This window comes from Tachysurus fulvidraco, chromosome 22 (assembly GCF_022655615.1).
Source record: "Tachysurus fulvidraco isolate hzauxx_2018 chromosome 22, HZAU_PFXX_2.0, whole genome shotgun sequence".
Taxonomy (NCBI): Eukaryota; Metazoa; Chordata; class Actinopteri; order Siluriformes; family Bagridae; genus Tachysurus; species Tachysurus fulvidraco.
Window position 1 is genome coordinate 3,528,340 of NC_062539.1, and position 16,805 is coordinate 3,545,144.

General features: G+C 40.9%; 1 protein-coding gene and 1 long non-coding RNA gene across 5 annotated transcripts in view; one reads left to right on the plus strand and one right to left on the minus strand.

Moving 5' to 3' along the window:
* Window positions 1-574: 574 nt before the first annotated feature.
* On the minus strand, window positions 575-3,518 carry LOC113655526. Its single transcript, XR_003443742.2, has 3 exons — window positions 3,381-3,518; window positions 3,150-3,247; window positions 575-917 (listed from the first exon to the last, which is right to left on the minus strand). It is a non-coding gene; the product is annotated as an uncharacterized LOC113655526 (long non-coding RNA).
* Window positions 3,451-16,805, plus strand: part of pde1cb (phosphodiesterase 1C, calmodulin-dependent b) — a 98,492-nt gene continuing 85,137 nt past the window's right edge. For all 4 annotated transcript variants that reach the window (XM_047806574.1, XM_047806576.1, XM_047806575.1 and 1 more), the window contains exon 1: window positions 3,451-3,706. In XM_047806574.1, the coding sequence (XP_047662530.1) occupies window positions 3,451-3,706 (256 nt within the window). The remainder of the gene's footprint in view (window positions 3,707-16,805) is intronic.

The window sequence follows — 16,805 nt, forward strand, 5'->3', positions numbered from 1 at the left end:
TGTGTGTGTGTGTGTGTGTGTGTGTGTGTGTGTGTGTGTGTGTGTGGAGTTTGCATGTTCTTCCAGTGCTTTGTGGATTTCTTCAGGGTTCTCTGGTTTCCTCCCCCAGTTCAAAGAGACACATCTCTGAATTGTCTGTGGACTGTGAATGGGTCTGTGTGTGAGTGTGTCTCGGAATCGGGCAGCACTCCGTCCAAGGTGTCTCCCTGCCTTGTGCCCCAAGGCTCCTAGTGACCCTGTGTAGGATAGGTGCTACATGAAGATAGATGGATTCTAGTGTTAACACCTACAGGGCAGAATCCTGGGTTAAACAACACCCAGATGGTTTATATACAGATTATTTATGTACCGTCACCATTTTGTGTTTAATGTAAACAAGCAGCCACCATTTTGAAACTCCTGTTGTGTTGTTTAGTTCTTTTTCAGGTCAGTAATCCTGGAACATTTCCTTTCTGGACAATGTTTATTTCTGGAACATAAGTCTGATTTGTAAAAGAGGCAAAAAGAAATAAAACACAGTTGTACCTTATGACACTGGACTGAAATGTAATCAGACCTTAAGGAAAATATTCAATTGCAAATACACAAAACTTTATTTGAAAACTTTGTTCTGACTTTTTTCCTTCCTGAAAAATCTCTTCATACTGTAGCAGCAACCTGAACCTTGAGACGACTGAAGATTGTTGTTCTTCTTTACATTTGAGCAGCTCGTGAGCCAGTCGAGGGTGATAGTGATGGTGATTAGTGTCGTTATTAGCATGTGTGTTTGGTGCTGTTTTTGTTTGTGGCCTGGACCTGAGAATCCCCCAGACACTGCAGCTCTTCCCACCGGGTTTCCACTCAAATACGACACGTTCTCATGTGGTTGCCGTCATTAAGCAGAGTGAAATAACTAATGGAAACTATAAATACTCCACCTAGAGACGGACATATTTACATACAAATAAACAGGAAAACAAACAATTAAAGAAATGTGAGCATCTGGACAGCACAAAATAATATGATTAAAAGACTCAACTGCTATTTTAATACATAACAACAAACATCCTCTTAATATAAAAGAAAAGATTCTAGTACAAGAAGAACCCCCTGGTACCATATTGAACCAAACCACGGTACCCATGAGTATCGCATCCATGATATTATTTATGGAACAAAACACTACTGTACATGGCACGTTGTTTTTGGAAAATCATCAACAACTGCACCTTACATTCGGACTATCCACTGAACTATACACTCACACTGAATTATACACACTGGACTATACATACACACTGCATTATACACACTGGACTATACATACACACTGCATTCTACACACTGGACTATACATACACACTGCATTATACACACTGGACTATACATACACACTGCATTATACACACTGGACTATACATACACACTGCATTATACACACTGGACTATACATACACACTGCATTATACACACTGGACTATACATACACACTGCATTATACACACTGGACTATACATACACACTGCATTTAATGCCCTAATCCATCTGTTACCACTAGATACCATTCGACACACATCCATGTCACTTCTGTACCTGTACAATCTGTTCTGTTATATATATAAATACATACTGAATATAATGTGTAGTGCTACTGTAAGAATGCCCAATAGTACACTGTGTGTACTGACACGTATGAGCATATTGCACATGTTCATTTGCTGATTCCATCATCTGGTTGTTAACTGTACATATTGTAGACACATCGTACCGGCTATATACATGAGCACATCTCACCTGTTGATATTATTATGTGGTTAATTGTATATATTGTACACACACATTGCACTGACTATATGTATGAGCAAACAGCACATTTTCACTTGTCAACTCATTACCTATATCTTTATCTGTATATCTGTACAACTGTTCTGCAATTTCTGGAGTTTGCTCCTAAGAATTTCACTCACCAAGGCACATGTGCTGTGGTGATGTGACAGTAAAAGTGACTTGACTTGACTTGACTTGATGTGATCTGATGAGACTTCAGCGTGTTTTGCATCAGTAACTTTAGGTGAATATTTCTAGGCAAACTTTTTAAAAATCAGATGATAAACTACTTACTTGACTCTTTTCCCCAGAGTTAAGGGAAGTCTGAGATTTTTACACACTGTATGTATGTTCAAAGTAAATGATGATATCAAACCCAATAAAGCCAGCATTTATTCCTAAGCAGCTACAATTTGAAGGCGTTTATCTTCGAGCAGTAAAATTCGGTGTAAGCTTACCAACAGTGCGAAAAACACTGATTGATTCTTACCTATTATGATTCTTTATGAATTGTATATTTGTCATGCTTTTTGTCTCTTTACAGTTACATGTAAAAGTACGGAACATAATCTCTCTCTCGAACTTGTCATGTTACCGAGAAGCTTATCGTGTTCTGACATCACTAAAACTGGAGACTCCTTCCTTCCTTCCTTTCTTAAAAAATGCTCAGCCTAAACAGACAGAAAACTCACCATATTAGTTAGATACCAACATATTTGTCAACTCATTTGTTATTAGCTGACGTAGTGAAATGAGGATGATGTATGTGTTTGGTCATGTCTAATAAGTGCTTGCCCAATAATCGATGAAAATCAGAGCTGCTGCTGTAGGAAAAGAATCAACGATGAATAAATCATCAGCTTCTGACCAAAGAGACTTGAGAATTTAACAGAGCTGACATGCCTAAATAATCTGGTATTGTCTGGATATAAAACATATTATTATTATTATTATTATTATTATTATTATTATTATTGTTGTTGTTGTTGTTGTTATAATAATAATAATAATAATAATTATTATTCTTATTATTATTATTATTAAATTTAGACTAATAATAATAATAATAATAATAACAATAATAATAACAACAATGATAATAATAATTATTATTATTCTTATTATTATTAGTCTAAATTTAATCTTTCCTCAATGACCTATAAGGATACTCTGTACACTAATGATGACGTTGAATGTTGAGCTAATTAACACATCATTATGTGCTGTGATTAGTGACCATTAACTTGCATACTTGGAGAGGAAGTTAAAAAAAAGAAAAGAATGAAGCTCCCTCAGGGACTTTTGTTTACATGAATCACCACACGCGGGATTCTCGTGCTTACCATCGTCAAAGTTGTCGTGACGTCACGCACTCGGCTGCACAACACCGGAGAAGTTGTTCGCTCCTGAACGCTGCATCAGTACCTCCGTTTATCTCTCTCTTTAAACGGAGGAAACAAAACCAAAGGGAAAAAGGCAACGAAAAGAAAAAGGAAGAAAAAAAATGAAGGAGGAAACAAACGGCATGTTCATGACACGAGTTACGGTGCAATAGAGGAAGTTATCATTCCTACCTGAATCAGAATGTCGGCTGTTTAAAGTAGAAGGTTTTTCACTCGCGCGCGCCGGTGTCGGTATACAGTGATGGGCTCGGTCACATCAGCTTTGACCAGAACCCGTAACACGCTGGTGAAGGTGGGATCGGAGCCGCCGTGCGAGGCGAACCCGGACCCAGATCCGCACGTGGACGGAGATTCGGGTCACACACGGCGCACGAGCGTCCGTGGAGTTTTCCCTGGCCGGCGCAGGAACAAGGCGCGCGCCAAGACGTCGGCACCCGAGGTGCCGCACGCGCAGGATGGAGGTACCGAGGTGCAAACGCAGAGCACGACAGAAAACGGTGAGCTCTCTCTCTCTCTCTCTCTCTCTCTCTCTCTCTCTCTCTCTCTCTCTCTCACACACACACACACACACACAAACACAAAACAATGTTTTATGTTATTAAAAAGTTAAACTAACTTAATTTCTTAAATTATATAATTTTTTAAAAAAATTCTTTAAAAATTAAAAAACAAACAAACAAACAAACAAAAAAAAACAACTTTTGTAGGATACCTGAAGTGTTTAAGGGCTGGACGATATAATGATATCTAATCAATACCGTGATAAGATTTCGATATATATATATATATATAGATAAAATAATTGTAATTACAGACTGACTAGAATGAGCTGAAACGGTGACACTGTTTTGTGATTAATCTTTAAAAATCACATGTTTACAGCTTTGTGTTCGTCCTCATTGTTATCCGCTTAAACATTCATGTATTAATGAAAATGTTCTAACACATCATGCACATTATATTGAAGTCTTCTTGATGTGGTGGGTGACACGTGAAAGAAAATCATATCAACAGACTTGGGGACATTTCTATGATACATGGACTGCAAATGTGAAAGAAAAATGAAACACTTTCATTTTAATAAATAATTGTAATAATAAATTTCATACAAATGTGTAGCTGCTTTGGAAAATCTTTAACCCCAAATCAGTCCTTTCACTTATTATCTTTCAAGTGTTAATTTGATGTTAAACAGGCCAATGTGGAAAATGTAATGATGTCATATAGAATACAAAAAAAAGCTCTTATATCATCATATCACCCACTTCTATCTTCTAGACACTTTATATGAACAGTTTATAAATACGTCTACGGAGTCTAACCGGATTAGAAAGGCTTACATTGGAAGTCTTACGGATAGTTCGATCAATACGTTCATCTTTGCTTTAACCTTTATGTTGTCTTGTGTTAATGATACTGTGTGTTGTAGCAACCGTCATGTCAGCTTGAGAGACTGCGTGCACTTGTGGTGGGGGAAAAAAAAAACGCTTCACAGGATCTCATCTCATTGTGGAACAATAAATAGGAAACGGATTGGGAAAAAAGGGACATGTTGCTTTGAAGGCTGATTCTGCGCACGCGTACTGCACACACGTCTGTAAAGTTGCAGAGAAAAAGCGCTTTGATGTTAGAATAACAGCGCGCTGATCACAGCAACATCAGCCTCTGTACACGAGCCTGAATCTAATACGCATCAAACGCACCAAGTGGACTAACTTTCACCCTGTTTAGCTGCCTGTGCAAATACAACAGCTTTTTAACATTGGTGATTGATAAGTACACGGTACGAGATGCTCATAAAGAAATCCTGACTGAATTTACTCTGTAACACACTGCGGTAGTGAGGAAGAGCCTTTTACGATAGACCTGTGATTCAGGTAATTTTTTTTTTTTCAGTGTCAGATGGAGATATGAAATGAATGAATGCACTGAAACAAAAAGGAATCCTTGAATCAAAAAAAAAAATTCCAATAAATAAATAATTTCAATAATAAAACTTTTTAATGTTTTAAAATTAATACCTTGTATTTTTTTTCCTCCCTCAAAACAATTTTCTATTAATTAATAATCAACAGTATTTTTTTTCAACCAACAATCCAAGGATACATTTCTTCATGCTTTAATTATCGTGGTTTGTTTGCGTTTCCCTTCGTTTGCGTCGCCGCTATCGTATTTATCCCATCTTCCTATTGGTTGCTTGTATAGGAGATGAGAGTCATAACAGCATATGTTGTAACCAATGGATTATTTTATTCCGGAAGCCGTCTTTAGCTTTATATTTTGTGCTTATGAATACTTAGATTTTAAGAAAAATTAGGAAGGGTTTTTCTCCTCTGTAGCTCTTCTTTTTTGATCCATGCTAAAGGAAGATGTAAGGACAAGCAGACGCCATGTTTTTATCTTTTCACTCGTTTGTATGTTCTCGTCTTAAGTACAGTAAAAGTGTGTGTTAATTTCTATTCTATTCATTTCATAAAGTTGAACTTTATGAAATGAAGTTTCGGTGATTCTCTGTTTTTCCAATGATTACACAATTTTATTATTTTTGTCCTGTACTCTGGGAGTCTAATTCCATCTGTTTTGCACTCTTTCCAACCCTCTTCTTCTTTCCCTCTGCCTCTCGCGTGTACGCTCCTTTGCTCCTGCCCTTACACTTCCCTCCCCACTTGATCTCTAAAGGAAGTGCAGCCCCATTGGGAGGATGAAAATATTGCCTCTCGAGGCCCCATTTGTTCCGGCGTTACCATGGCTGTGGGCCGGTGACGACCCCTACCGGGCTTCTCTCAGCTCTTCACGTGCACGCCGTCTTACCCCGACTCTCACTTACTGCTCCATAGGGACTCGTGGGCAGTGAAGACATAGACCTGTTTCTTAATCACAGAGTCGGACATTCTCCTTCCAAAACGAGGTGACGAGTTGTGGTTTCAAACTATGAACTATGGAGTGTGAGGAAAAATCTGCAGCAAATTTCTGCTTTGAAAAAGAAGTCCTGGCATTACAGGGATAACACACCAAGCACACAGCAAAAAGTTAAAAACTATTGAACAATACTGCACATAGTAAATATCAGTTCAGTGATCAAACAGAGTCTTGCGCATGAAGCCCAGAGACTCAGAACATTAATCAGGATTTGATTGTAAGCCGGGGGACACGGTGGCTTAGTGGTTAGCACGTTCGCCTCACACCTCCAGGGTCGGGGTTCGATTCCGCCTTATGTGTGTGGAGTTTGCATGTTCTCCCCATGCCTCGGGTGTTTCCTCCAGGTACTCCGGTTTCCTCCCCCGGTCCAAAGACATAAATGGTCGGTTGATTGGCATCTCTGGAAAATTGTCCGTAGTGTGTGTGTGTGTGTGAGTGAATGAGAGTGTGTGTGTGTGTGCCCTGTGATGGGTTGGCACTCCGTCCAGGGTGTATCCTGCCTCGATGCCCGATGACGCCTGAGATAGGCACAGGCTCCCCGTGACCCGAGAATGAATGAATGAGAAAAAGAGAAAAAGAGAAAAAAGCCTAAGAGAAAAAAGTTCTCTCAAACATCTGACTGGCATATTTACATTCAAATATAAGCTACCTGGGAAATGTTATGGACACTCAGACCTGGGAAACCCTAGGGACACTAGGACCTCGAAAACTCTAGGGACATTTGGACCTGGAAAACTCTAGGGACACTAGGACATGAGAAACTCTAGGGACACCTGGACCTTGGATACTCTAGGGACACTAGGACATGAGAAACTCTAGGGACACTTGGACCTGGGATACTCTAGGGACACTAGGACATGAGAAACTCTAGGGACACTTGGACCTGGGATACTCTAGGGACACTAGGACATGTGAAACTCTAGGGACACTTGGACCTGGGATACTCTAGGGACACTAGGACATGTGAAACTCTAGGGACACTTGGACCTGGGATACTCTAGGGACACTAGGACATGAGAAACTCTAGGGACACTTGGACCTGGGATACTCTAGGGACACTAGGACATGAGAAACTCTAGGGACACTTGGACCTGGGATACTCTAGGGACACTAGGACATGAGAAACTCTAGGATCACTCAAACCTGGGAAACTCCAGGGACACTCATACCCAGGTAAACCCTCGGCACACCTGGACCTGGGAAACTCTAGGGACACTAGGACCTGGGAAACTCTAGGGACACTAAGAGTAAAGTGCAAAGATAAAGATTTTTAAATCTTTCAGGTCATGAAAAGACAACATTGAACAATTTTGATAAGCAACAGTGGAAAAAAAAGTCAAGCATTTTTGATCCACTCTGACTGGCTGTGACCGGCTCAGAGCTCAAGCTGGAGCTCGAGTTTACACTGACACCTTAACAAATGTCTCGATCGTTAGTTTCAACCAGGAAAAGTGGTTCTTAAGTAGCACCAAAACGTTGCTGGTCTAGACTTAAGAACCGCTTGCGTCAGGAGCTGTGGGCGGGGCTACTGTTAGTGCATTTGATAATGTACCTTAAGTATACTAATGTTTAATACATTTTTACTTTACCGCGATATGATACATTATCAGCACACATGATAGTAGGTAGCTACATGCTAAGGCTAACTTTTTTCTGTGTTAACGATAAAATAACGTTATGTACTTTATCGATTACAACCTCCGTTTATACAGATTACACGGAGCCGCACGTACACGTTTTATTCGCCGCGTTTGGATGCCAATGTAGGTTCGCAAAGACATGAGCATTAACAGTAAAGCAACATCCGCTATTGTTGTCGTGTTTGTGTTTGTCGCTGCTGCGCTAACGTTGCTGGGACACGTGACACGTATACAGTGACGTCACACTCGGCGCTGTGATGCTCTCTAGCCGGTGGAAAGCCAAACCGGTTCTTAGAAGGTTCACCAGTGGAACCAACTTTGAACCAGCACTAGCACTAGCTCTGAACCGGCACCCGGTTCTTTCCGGTGGAAAAGAGGCACTAGAGACCTGGGATTCTTCCAGTTGAACTCTTGATTGTAGAGAGAAAGCAATTTGACTCTGAATCGACTCAGTGAATCAGATATGAATCACATGTACTGTTAATTCATGTTTGAACTTTTCTTTTTGTACAGCCACTAAACTGAGCCACATGGTACAAACAGAGTCAAAGAAAGTCAGTCGATTTATTTGTTTAATAATTTGATCATTTATTTGTTTGCTTGTTTGTTATAGATTTATTCAAAGTCCAACCAACAAAATAAAAAGCAAAAATAAGTGATAAAGATATGAAATTGCCTCCATCTGTTTTTATTTTGGGAACCACACCCAAGTTCATTAGACTACATCTCAAACGTATACAAGCAGACATGACTGTCAAAAGTGTGTGGGACTGGGATTCAGAAAACATTCCCACACACACCTAGAGTGTCAGCTGACAAAAGCTTTAGGACTGGGTGTCAGAGTACGGCCTTCGATGCTCTCGCTGTTTTTTTGTTTTTTCATAAGGCATCAAATTTACCCCAGTTATATTTTTATATTTTGCTGATTTGCCGGTGAATTCCTGGGAATGCAGACCTCTCTGTGGGAGTCGAGGAGGTCGGAAACGCCTCTCCCAATCAGAAAACCTGTTCTAATAATAAAAAGAGTGGAGTGTGTACATGATGTACAGACTGTGTGTTGGTTTGCGCTTGAGTGGAGCAGACTCTGTTTCAGTAGGCGTTGTCACAAGCCGTGATTGAGAAGAAAGTCGAGGAATTTGAAATGAAATCTGTAGAAGTCAGGTTATATACAGGGCACGGTGGCTTAGTGGTTAGCACGTTCGCCTCACACCTCTAGGGTTGGGGGTTCGATTCCCGCCTCCGCCTTGTGTGTGTGGAGTTTGCATGTTCTCCCCGTGCCTCAGGGGTTTCCTCCGGGTACTCCGGTTTCCTCCCCCGGTCCAAAGACATGCACGGTAGGTTGATTGGCATCTCTGGAAAAATTGTCCGTAGTGTGTGAGTGTGTGAGTGAATGAGAGTGTGTGTGTGCCCTGTGATGGGTTGGCACTCCGTCCAGGGTGTATCCTGCCTCGATGCCTGATGACGCCTGAGATAGGCACAGGCTCCCCGTGACCCGAGGTAGTTCGGATAAGCGGTAGAAAATGAATGGATGAATGGATGAATGAATTTGACATTGCTGGAACATGATTGCAATTCCGAGTTATCCTGGACTTTCCCGGACCTGGAAAGTGCAGGTGATCTTGTTCTACAGTAGCCATTCAAACAGTAAACATGGTTCCTCTTTGGGTTTCTTGGCTGTGCTTCTTTTTCTATCCATTGCTTGATTGTCAATTTCATTCCTTTTGTCTGAGTTGGAATTTATGGAACTGTTCAGGATTTGTCAATACTGGAATGTCACAGAATGTAGGTGTGTATAAATACTTGTTGTATTCTCACTCTTACTCTCATTCATTTTCTACCGCTTATCCGAACTACCTCGGGTCACTTGGAGCCTGTGCCTATCTCAGGCGTCATCGGGCATCAGGATATATCAGGATAGACCCTGGACGGAGTGCCAACCCATCACAGGGCACACACACTCTCATTCACTCACACACTCACACACTACGGACAATTTTCCAGAGATGCCAATCAACCTACCATGCATGTCTTTGGACTGGGGGAGGAAACAGGAGTACCCGGAGGAAACCCCCGAGACACGGGGAGAACATGCAAACTCCACACACACAATGCGGAGGCGGGAATCGAACCCCCAACCCTGGAGGTGTGAGGCAAACGTGCTAACCACTAAGCCACCGTGCCCCCTGTTATATTCTTTATTAAATAAAAAAAAATATATATATAATATATGTATATATATATAATATATATATAATATTTTATTCAAAAATCCTCCACAGCTGAAGCTAAAAACCTCAGTATTAATCTAGTTTACTAAGCTACAATGAAGGGGGTTTGGCATGAGGTATCTCCAATGCTAATGGCTCTTATGTAAAAGAAAATTCTTCATCCAGAATCAAATCATGTCTCTCGAGCAATGTTTTGGGGACATTTTCAAGTTAAGGTCAAGTGGGTGGACATTTGGTTTGATTTTAAAAAGAGACCCAACTGACAGCTCTTTCACCTTGACCCCTATCAGCACCTCTACCTTTGCCTTTTCTAACCTCAGACAACCTGCTTACAGTAAGTGGAAGCAATCGAGATGCAATCAAGCGAAAGCCATTGTATTTCCTGTACGATGGAAACATCTCTGACATTACCTTAAATGTCCCTATAATGAGGACATATGTGGGGAATACACGATCTCCCTGGCCGCTCGCGCTCCCTTAATTACTTTGCCCGGTCTCCACGGAAACGGCTGGGAGGAACAGGCGTAGCCGGGGACGCTCTCCTGCTTTCCGCTCGCACCTCAGTTGGAGGAGACACTAATGAGCTTGTGTATCCTCCTGTGTTTACCAGCAGAGACAACACAGCGTCACATGGTGTGTACTGTTTCTGGAGGCTAAGATTGCATACTGTACAGACAAGGAAACGTCTCTGGATTAATGGGGATTCTAAGGTACGTCATCGTCTGAGACGGATAGGTAACAGAAAGATAGGGGAAGAAAATTGTCCTATATAAAGTATTATGATCCAAAATCCATCTCACACTTAAGTCACTATTCACTCAAACATTTATGTTTACATTAAAAAATATTCCTAAAGGTGTGTAATCCTTATTTACTGACCTTCTCCAGCTGCGCCCCATACACAAACCGGCCTGTTAGGTGAAGCAAAGCTTGGCCTTGAATAGGATTTGATGGTTTGACTCACATTTGAATTTGATCTTCACTCGACTCCAAACACCTTGGACTAGACGTCTTCACGGGTCCACTTAGATCCGAAATCCTGAGGTCTGAGGTCATTTAAAATGAATGTGTTTTTACCGAACGGACCCGAGAAGACCCGAACTACTGTATCTCGTGTGTGTGCATCGACTCGAGTCCTTTTCCAACCTCTCCTCGGTTTGCCAAGACCGCTTGCGACATGTGGCTGGTGACGTGTGGCTGGCGGTAAGCTAATTTTCGTTGAAACAGACCTGTCAATCAATTTTGAATCCATGCTGTAACGGTTACTTTAGTGTAGAGTTACGCAACACTCGGGTCCAGTCGGGTTAAAAAGAAAATGCCAACGGGTCGGGTCGGACTCGAGTGTATTTTTTTCGGGTTTGTCTCGGGTCGGGTCTTTCTTTAAAAAAAAAATAATTATGTGCATCGGGTTCGGGTAAAAAGTGCTTCGGGTCAGGTACATTTCTTTAGACCCGAGAAGACCTCTACGGTGTACTCTGTGAGTTCTGGTGATTTTGGACCTGACATCAGACGTCTTGGCTATCGTTCGGTTTATAGAAATAGCCTTTATTGATTTCACATATACATTATAGCACAGTGAAATTCTTTCTAAGCATATCCCAACTTTGGAGTTTGGGGTCAGAGCACAGGGTCAGCTATGATACAGCACCCCTAGAGCAGAGAGGGTTAAGGGCAAACAGGGGCAGCTTGGCAGTGCTGGGGCTTGAACCTTGATCCTCTGATCAACAACCATGAGCCTTAACCACTTGAGCCACCACCATTTATGAGCAGGTGAAGAGAAGGTTTTATGTAAGTGGAAGGTTTCATATGGAACAGAACCAATTTCCATCCATCCATCCATCCACTCACCCATTCACCCATCCATACATTCATCCATCCATCCATTCACCCATTCACCCATCCATACATTCATCCATCCATCCATTCACCCATCCATCCATTCACCCATCCATCCATATTCTGTAGCACTTATCCAGGGAATCTGGAGTCTATCCCAGGGCATACTGATGGGGACACCATGTACAGGGTGCTGCCCCATCACAGGGTTCAGTCACACACCCATTCACTCCCTACAGACAATTTAGAGATGCCAATCTCCCTACAAGATATGTATTTCACTGAGGAAGGCAACCGGAGAACCCAGTGAAATCGTGGTGGAGGCAGGAATCAAACCCCAAACAAGGTAGGTGCGAGAATGGTTCTAATCACTAAGCCCCACTGTGCCCCAGAACCAATTTCCTCCGCTGCTATTTCCTTTAAAAATGTCTTGCTAATTACAGTAACTAGCATGTTTTATCTCTTGGCTTGGTTTAAAGACTCACCGTTACATACAGATGAAATCGACTTTAATTAAAAAGGATAATACAGCTGATGGAATTACATTCTGGGCAAGTTCTGTTTTTAAAGTTTGGGATTCGCTCGAATTGATCCCTCGGTCCTCCAAGGAAACAGACATCGATTGACCAAAGTGCTGGAGCAACTAGTGGGGATTTTCCCCAAGGGAGAATTCAGTTCAGTATTTGTATTGTCACAGCACAAAGCAGCTTTACAGAAATATATAAAAAAATATAAAAAGTCAGGATATAAATTTCAAATACACTTTAATGGTTTAAGGGAAAAACTTGCTAGAATGAAGGAAGACGTACCTTTAAGAAGAACCAGACTCGAAACCAAGCCATCATTCGTCTGACACTGGAGAATGGGATTGTGAAATATTTCTTTTCTATAAGTGTGTGTAAACTAAATGGCCAAAAATAAATTAATTATATTACCAAGTAATTCATTCTAGCTTCAACATGAAGTCAGTTTTTTTTAACTGTTAACTGGTCAACTCCGGTTTCCTCCCCTGGTCCAAAGACATGCATGGTAGGTTGATTGACCCGAGTGAGTGAGAGTGAGGGTTAACTGGTCACTGATGGAGACTTAAGTGCAAAACTGTTCATGGTGGATTGCAGTCCTAAAGCCAAAAACTTTATGATTTCTTCTTCAAGTGGAACCATCAGCAATCTCATGTATCTTCAGGCTCTCCATGTGGAGCAGAAGTGAGCATCCACCAAGTTACGAGACTCCATCCAGAAGAAGGGCTTCAGGATGGATCAAGCAGGTCCAGTGAGCAGATGATGAGGGAAATGATGTTGATGACCATGATGATGAAGATGATGAAGATGTCTTGGAAGCAGTGTTGAACAAAATCCTTCATGCTTGTTTATTATTTCCTGATTGTGATCATCTGAGTGTTTTTACTTCTGAATGCAGAGACTGGTTAAAGTTCTTCGAAAGAAAACTTACACTTTGCTCTTGCATCTTCTTTCCCTCATCAGCCAGGCTTCACGCTAGATCTGAAGCATATAAAGGAGTGGTCCCCAACCCCCGGGCCGCGGACCGGTACCGGTCCGTGGACCAAATGGTACCGGGCCGCCCAAGAAACATTAAATTATTTCCATTTTATTTACTGTGGTGTATTTCTCTCTGGTTTGTGCGACTTTCCATGGACGAGAGGTTAACCGGGAGCAGAGAGACGTCACCTAAAGCCGCACCAATACCGCGCATGCGCAAAATATCGTGCCATTTTCTGCCATGTCTGGAGCTGAGCGGCTGCAAGCGGCAGTGGCGTTGTAGCTTTGGTGGAGAGAAGGTGTGTATCGCTCTTCTCTCTGTTCACCGGTACTTTGTCATGTTTAACAGTGCTTGGTGTACGTGTATATTGTGTTTGCTCAAATTTAACCCAAAAATTAGTAAAAATGAGCAGGAAACAGACGTCGTTAGAAAGTTAGAAACTCTGCCTGTGTTCTGGATTAAAGTCATGAGATGCCACCACAGCACTTAAATCACTATTACCATTTCCCGACATGCTATCTGTGTGAAGCGGGGTTTTCTGCACTGACGGCAACCAAAACAAAACAACGGAATAAACTGGACATAAGCAACACACTTCGGGTGTCATTGTCTCCTATTACCCCAGATGGAACCGTCTCGTTGCAAAGAAACAAGCTCAGGGTTCTCATTGATTTAGCGTTGTAGTGAGTTGAAAAGGCGTGTTTAAATACAATTAAATTGAAATTATTAATTTCAATTTAATTGTATAGCCACCAACCCCCACCCCCCACCCCCAGCGGGCCACGGTAAAATGATCAAACATTGACCGGTCCGCGGCGAAAAAAAGGTTGGGGACCACCGATGTACAGTATAGATAAAGTACAGCAGACTCCACTTAACGAACATGGATCTGCTACCCAGGCGTCTGAGTTTATTTTATTTGTTTGTTTTTTTCCGCTTGTTAATTTGACCCTGACTGTATCTGCGTCACAGAGCCTGAGCTGTTGCTTGGTGACAGGCGTTTACTACAAAAAAAGACTGTACAAATATCACGACCTTGTAAAAGATCTCAGAGACTTGGAACACGCATAAAAGGAGGAGACAAAAAAAAATGATCTGGTTTGTGGCAAAAATGTTTGTCTTTTTCTTTGATTTGTGGAGCTGAGAGTCAGTCGGTGGTCTGTAGAGTTAGAGAGAGAGAGAGAGAGAGAGAGAGAGAGAGAGAGAGAGAGGAAGTGGAATTGTAAATCTATAAAAAAAAGCGATTCATTATTTTCTCAAAAAAAAAAGAGATGTATTATTTTTTTAGTTTTAACAATATGTAAACAGAGAACAATTTTTAGTTTTGCTTTTTATTTTATTTATTTATAATTTTTTTTGTAGAGGAGTGGCTTAGTGGTTAGCACGTTTGCCTCACACCTCCAGGGTTGGAGGTTCGATTCCCACCTCCACCTTGTGTGTGTGGAGTTTGCATGTTCTCCCCGTGCCTCGGGGGTTTCCTCCTTGTACTCCGGTTTCCTCCCCCGGTCCAAAGACATGCATGGTATTTTGATTGGCATCTCTGGAAATTTGTCCGTAGTGTGTGTGTGTGAGTGAATGAGTGTGTGTGTGCCCTGTGATGGGTTGGCACTCCGTCCAGGGTGTATCCTGCCTCGATGCCCGATGACGCCTGAGATAGGCACAAGCTCCACGTGACCCGAGGTAGTTCGGATAAGCGGTAGAAAATGAATGAATGAATGAATTAATTAATAAATAATTTTTTTGTAGTGTTCTTTAAGTAAATTTACTTGAACATATTTCTATTTTCAGTTTTTATTTTCCAAGTTTGTGTAATTAAATGCTGTGGGTCTTGAAATTCATTACAAAACTGAGAATGTGTTCAAACAAACTTTTAGTAGGATCCCAAAACCAGATCACTGTATCACAGCGTTCTCCAAAGTTATGAATAACGAAAGTCTAAAAGTCATCATCAAGCCTGATCACAGGAAAATAATCAACGATGTTGAACGATGGTGTGATGAAGCCTGACATGAAGCCTGACATGAAGCCTGACATGACCCAGTCAGCAAATTTCCTTTGGCCCAGATTTGGGCCAGATATGGCCCACATCTCCTTTGCCAAAACTGAACCAAATCAGTGCCGTAAGTTTACCAAGCATAAGCCAAATGTAATTTATGTGGCCCAAATATGGCACACCTCTTCTTTGAAAGAACTGAACCAAAGGAGTGCCATAACTCCACCAAGCATGAGACAAATAATACAATCTAATGTGGCCCAAATATGAGCCTTATATGCAATTTTAGTATGGTTGAGTTCTGTTAAAATCTATTGGCCCATATGTGCCACACATGCAGCTGACAGTATGTAAAAGTCTTATTAACTTAAAAGTAAATGAAACACTCAACAACAAATGTACTCAAAACAATTTACTTCAGAACAAGTGTTTAAATAATTAAAAAAAAATACAAATAAAAATCAGATTAACTTGTACAGAGAACTTAAATTGAGAAATTGAGTTGTGATGTGCCTAATGAGGGTCGGCAGTGTTTTGTTGGGCCTCGTGTTTCTTCATTCGCTCCCTCCTACCCCCCTCTCGGTCTCTGCAATATAGATGAATTTAAATAATGTTAGCAGCAATACAATATGGAAGTTAGAGCTGGAGGATAATAGGGAAAAAATCATTTATTATAAATTTCCTCCTTTAATATTTTAATTGCAATAATTATCCACATCTGATTGACCAAAACATTTTTCCAGTATATTTTAGAAAGGAATTGCAAATTGTATTTTTCAATATGTTGGCCATAATAATACCATAATTTCTTATGACAAATTATTTAGATTTTGTTTTTAGAATACTTTTTCACCAACTGGTTAAAATTTACACTGGATGTATTCGGCTTTAAAAAAAGACATGCATGACTTTCAGTGCATGAGACAGATTCCAAGGGACCGTCTGCAAAGTGCAAATCCCGAAAAGCGAATACTAAAAATCACTGATGTCCTGATAGTTATACTACAACACTTACTTGGGGGAAATGTGTTTTACTTTTGTGGGAAATATTTAAAAAAAAAAAACATTAAAATTATACAAAAAGACATTTCTCCCAAGTTAACTGTTTTTAGTATTAACTTTTCGGGTTTTGCACTTTGCAGACGGTCCCTTGGTTCGCACATAGAGACATGTATTTTGTCCACCGCGGAGGAAAGCTGATTTTGAGGAAAATTGGGTTGTAGCTGCCTCTCTACATTACTACTATAGAAAAGAGGTGTTATTTGTGTGGTAACAGCGTTTTGCTCAGGAGTTATTGACTCGGGAAACTCCAATCTGTGAATATGCGGCCAACTTTACTTAAGTACTGTTGATTTATAGCCAAAAACATCGGAATTTAAAACGCCAAACCAGCGGAGCCTTAGCATACATTAAACTGTATTGTTAAACTGAGGAAAATATTAGCTAATTTGACCCCTTCCTCAATTAAACTAATAACTAA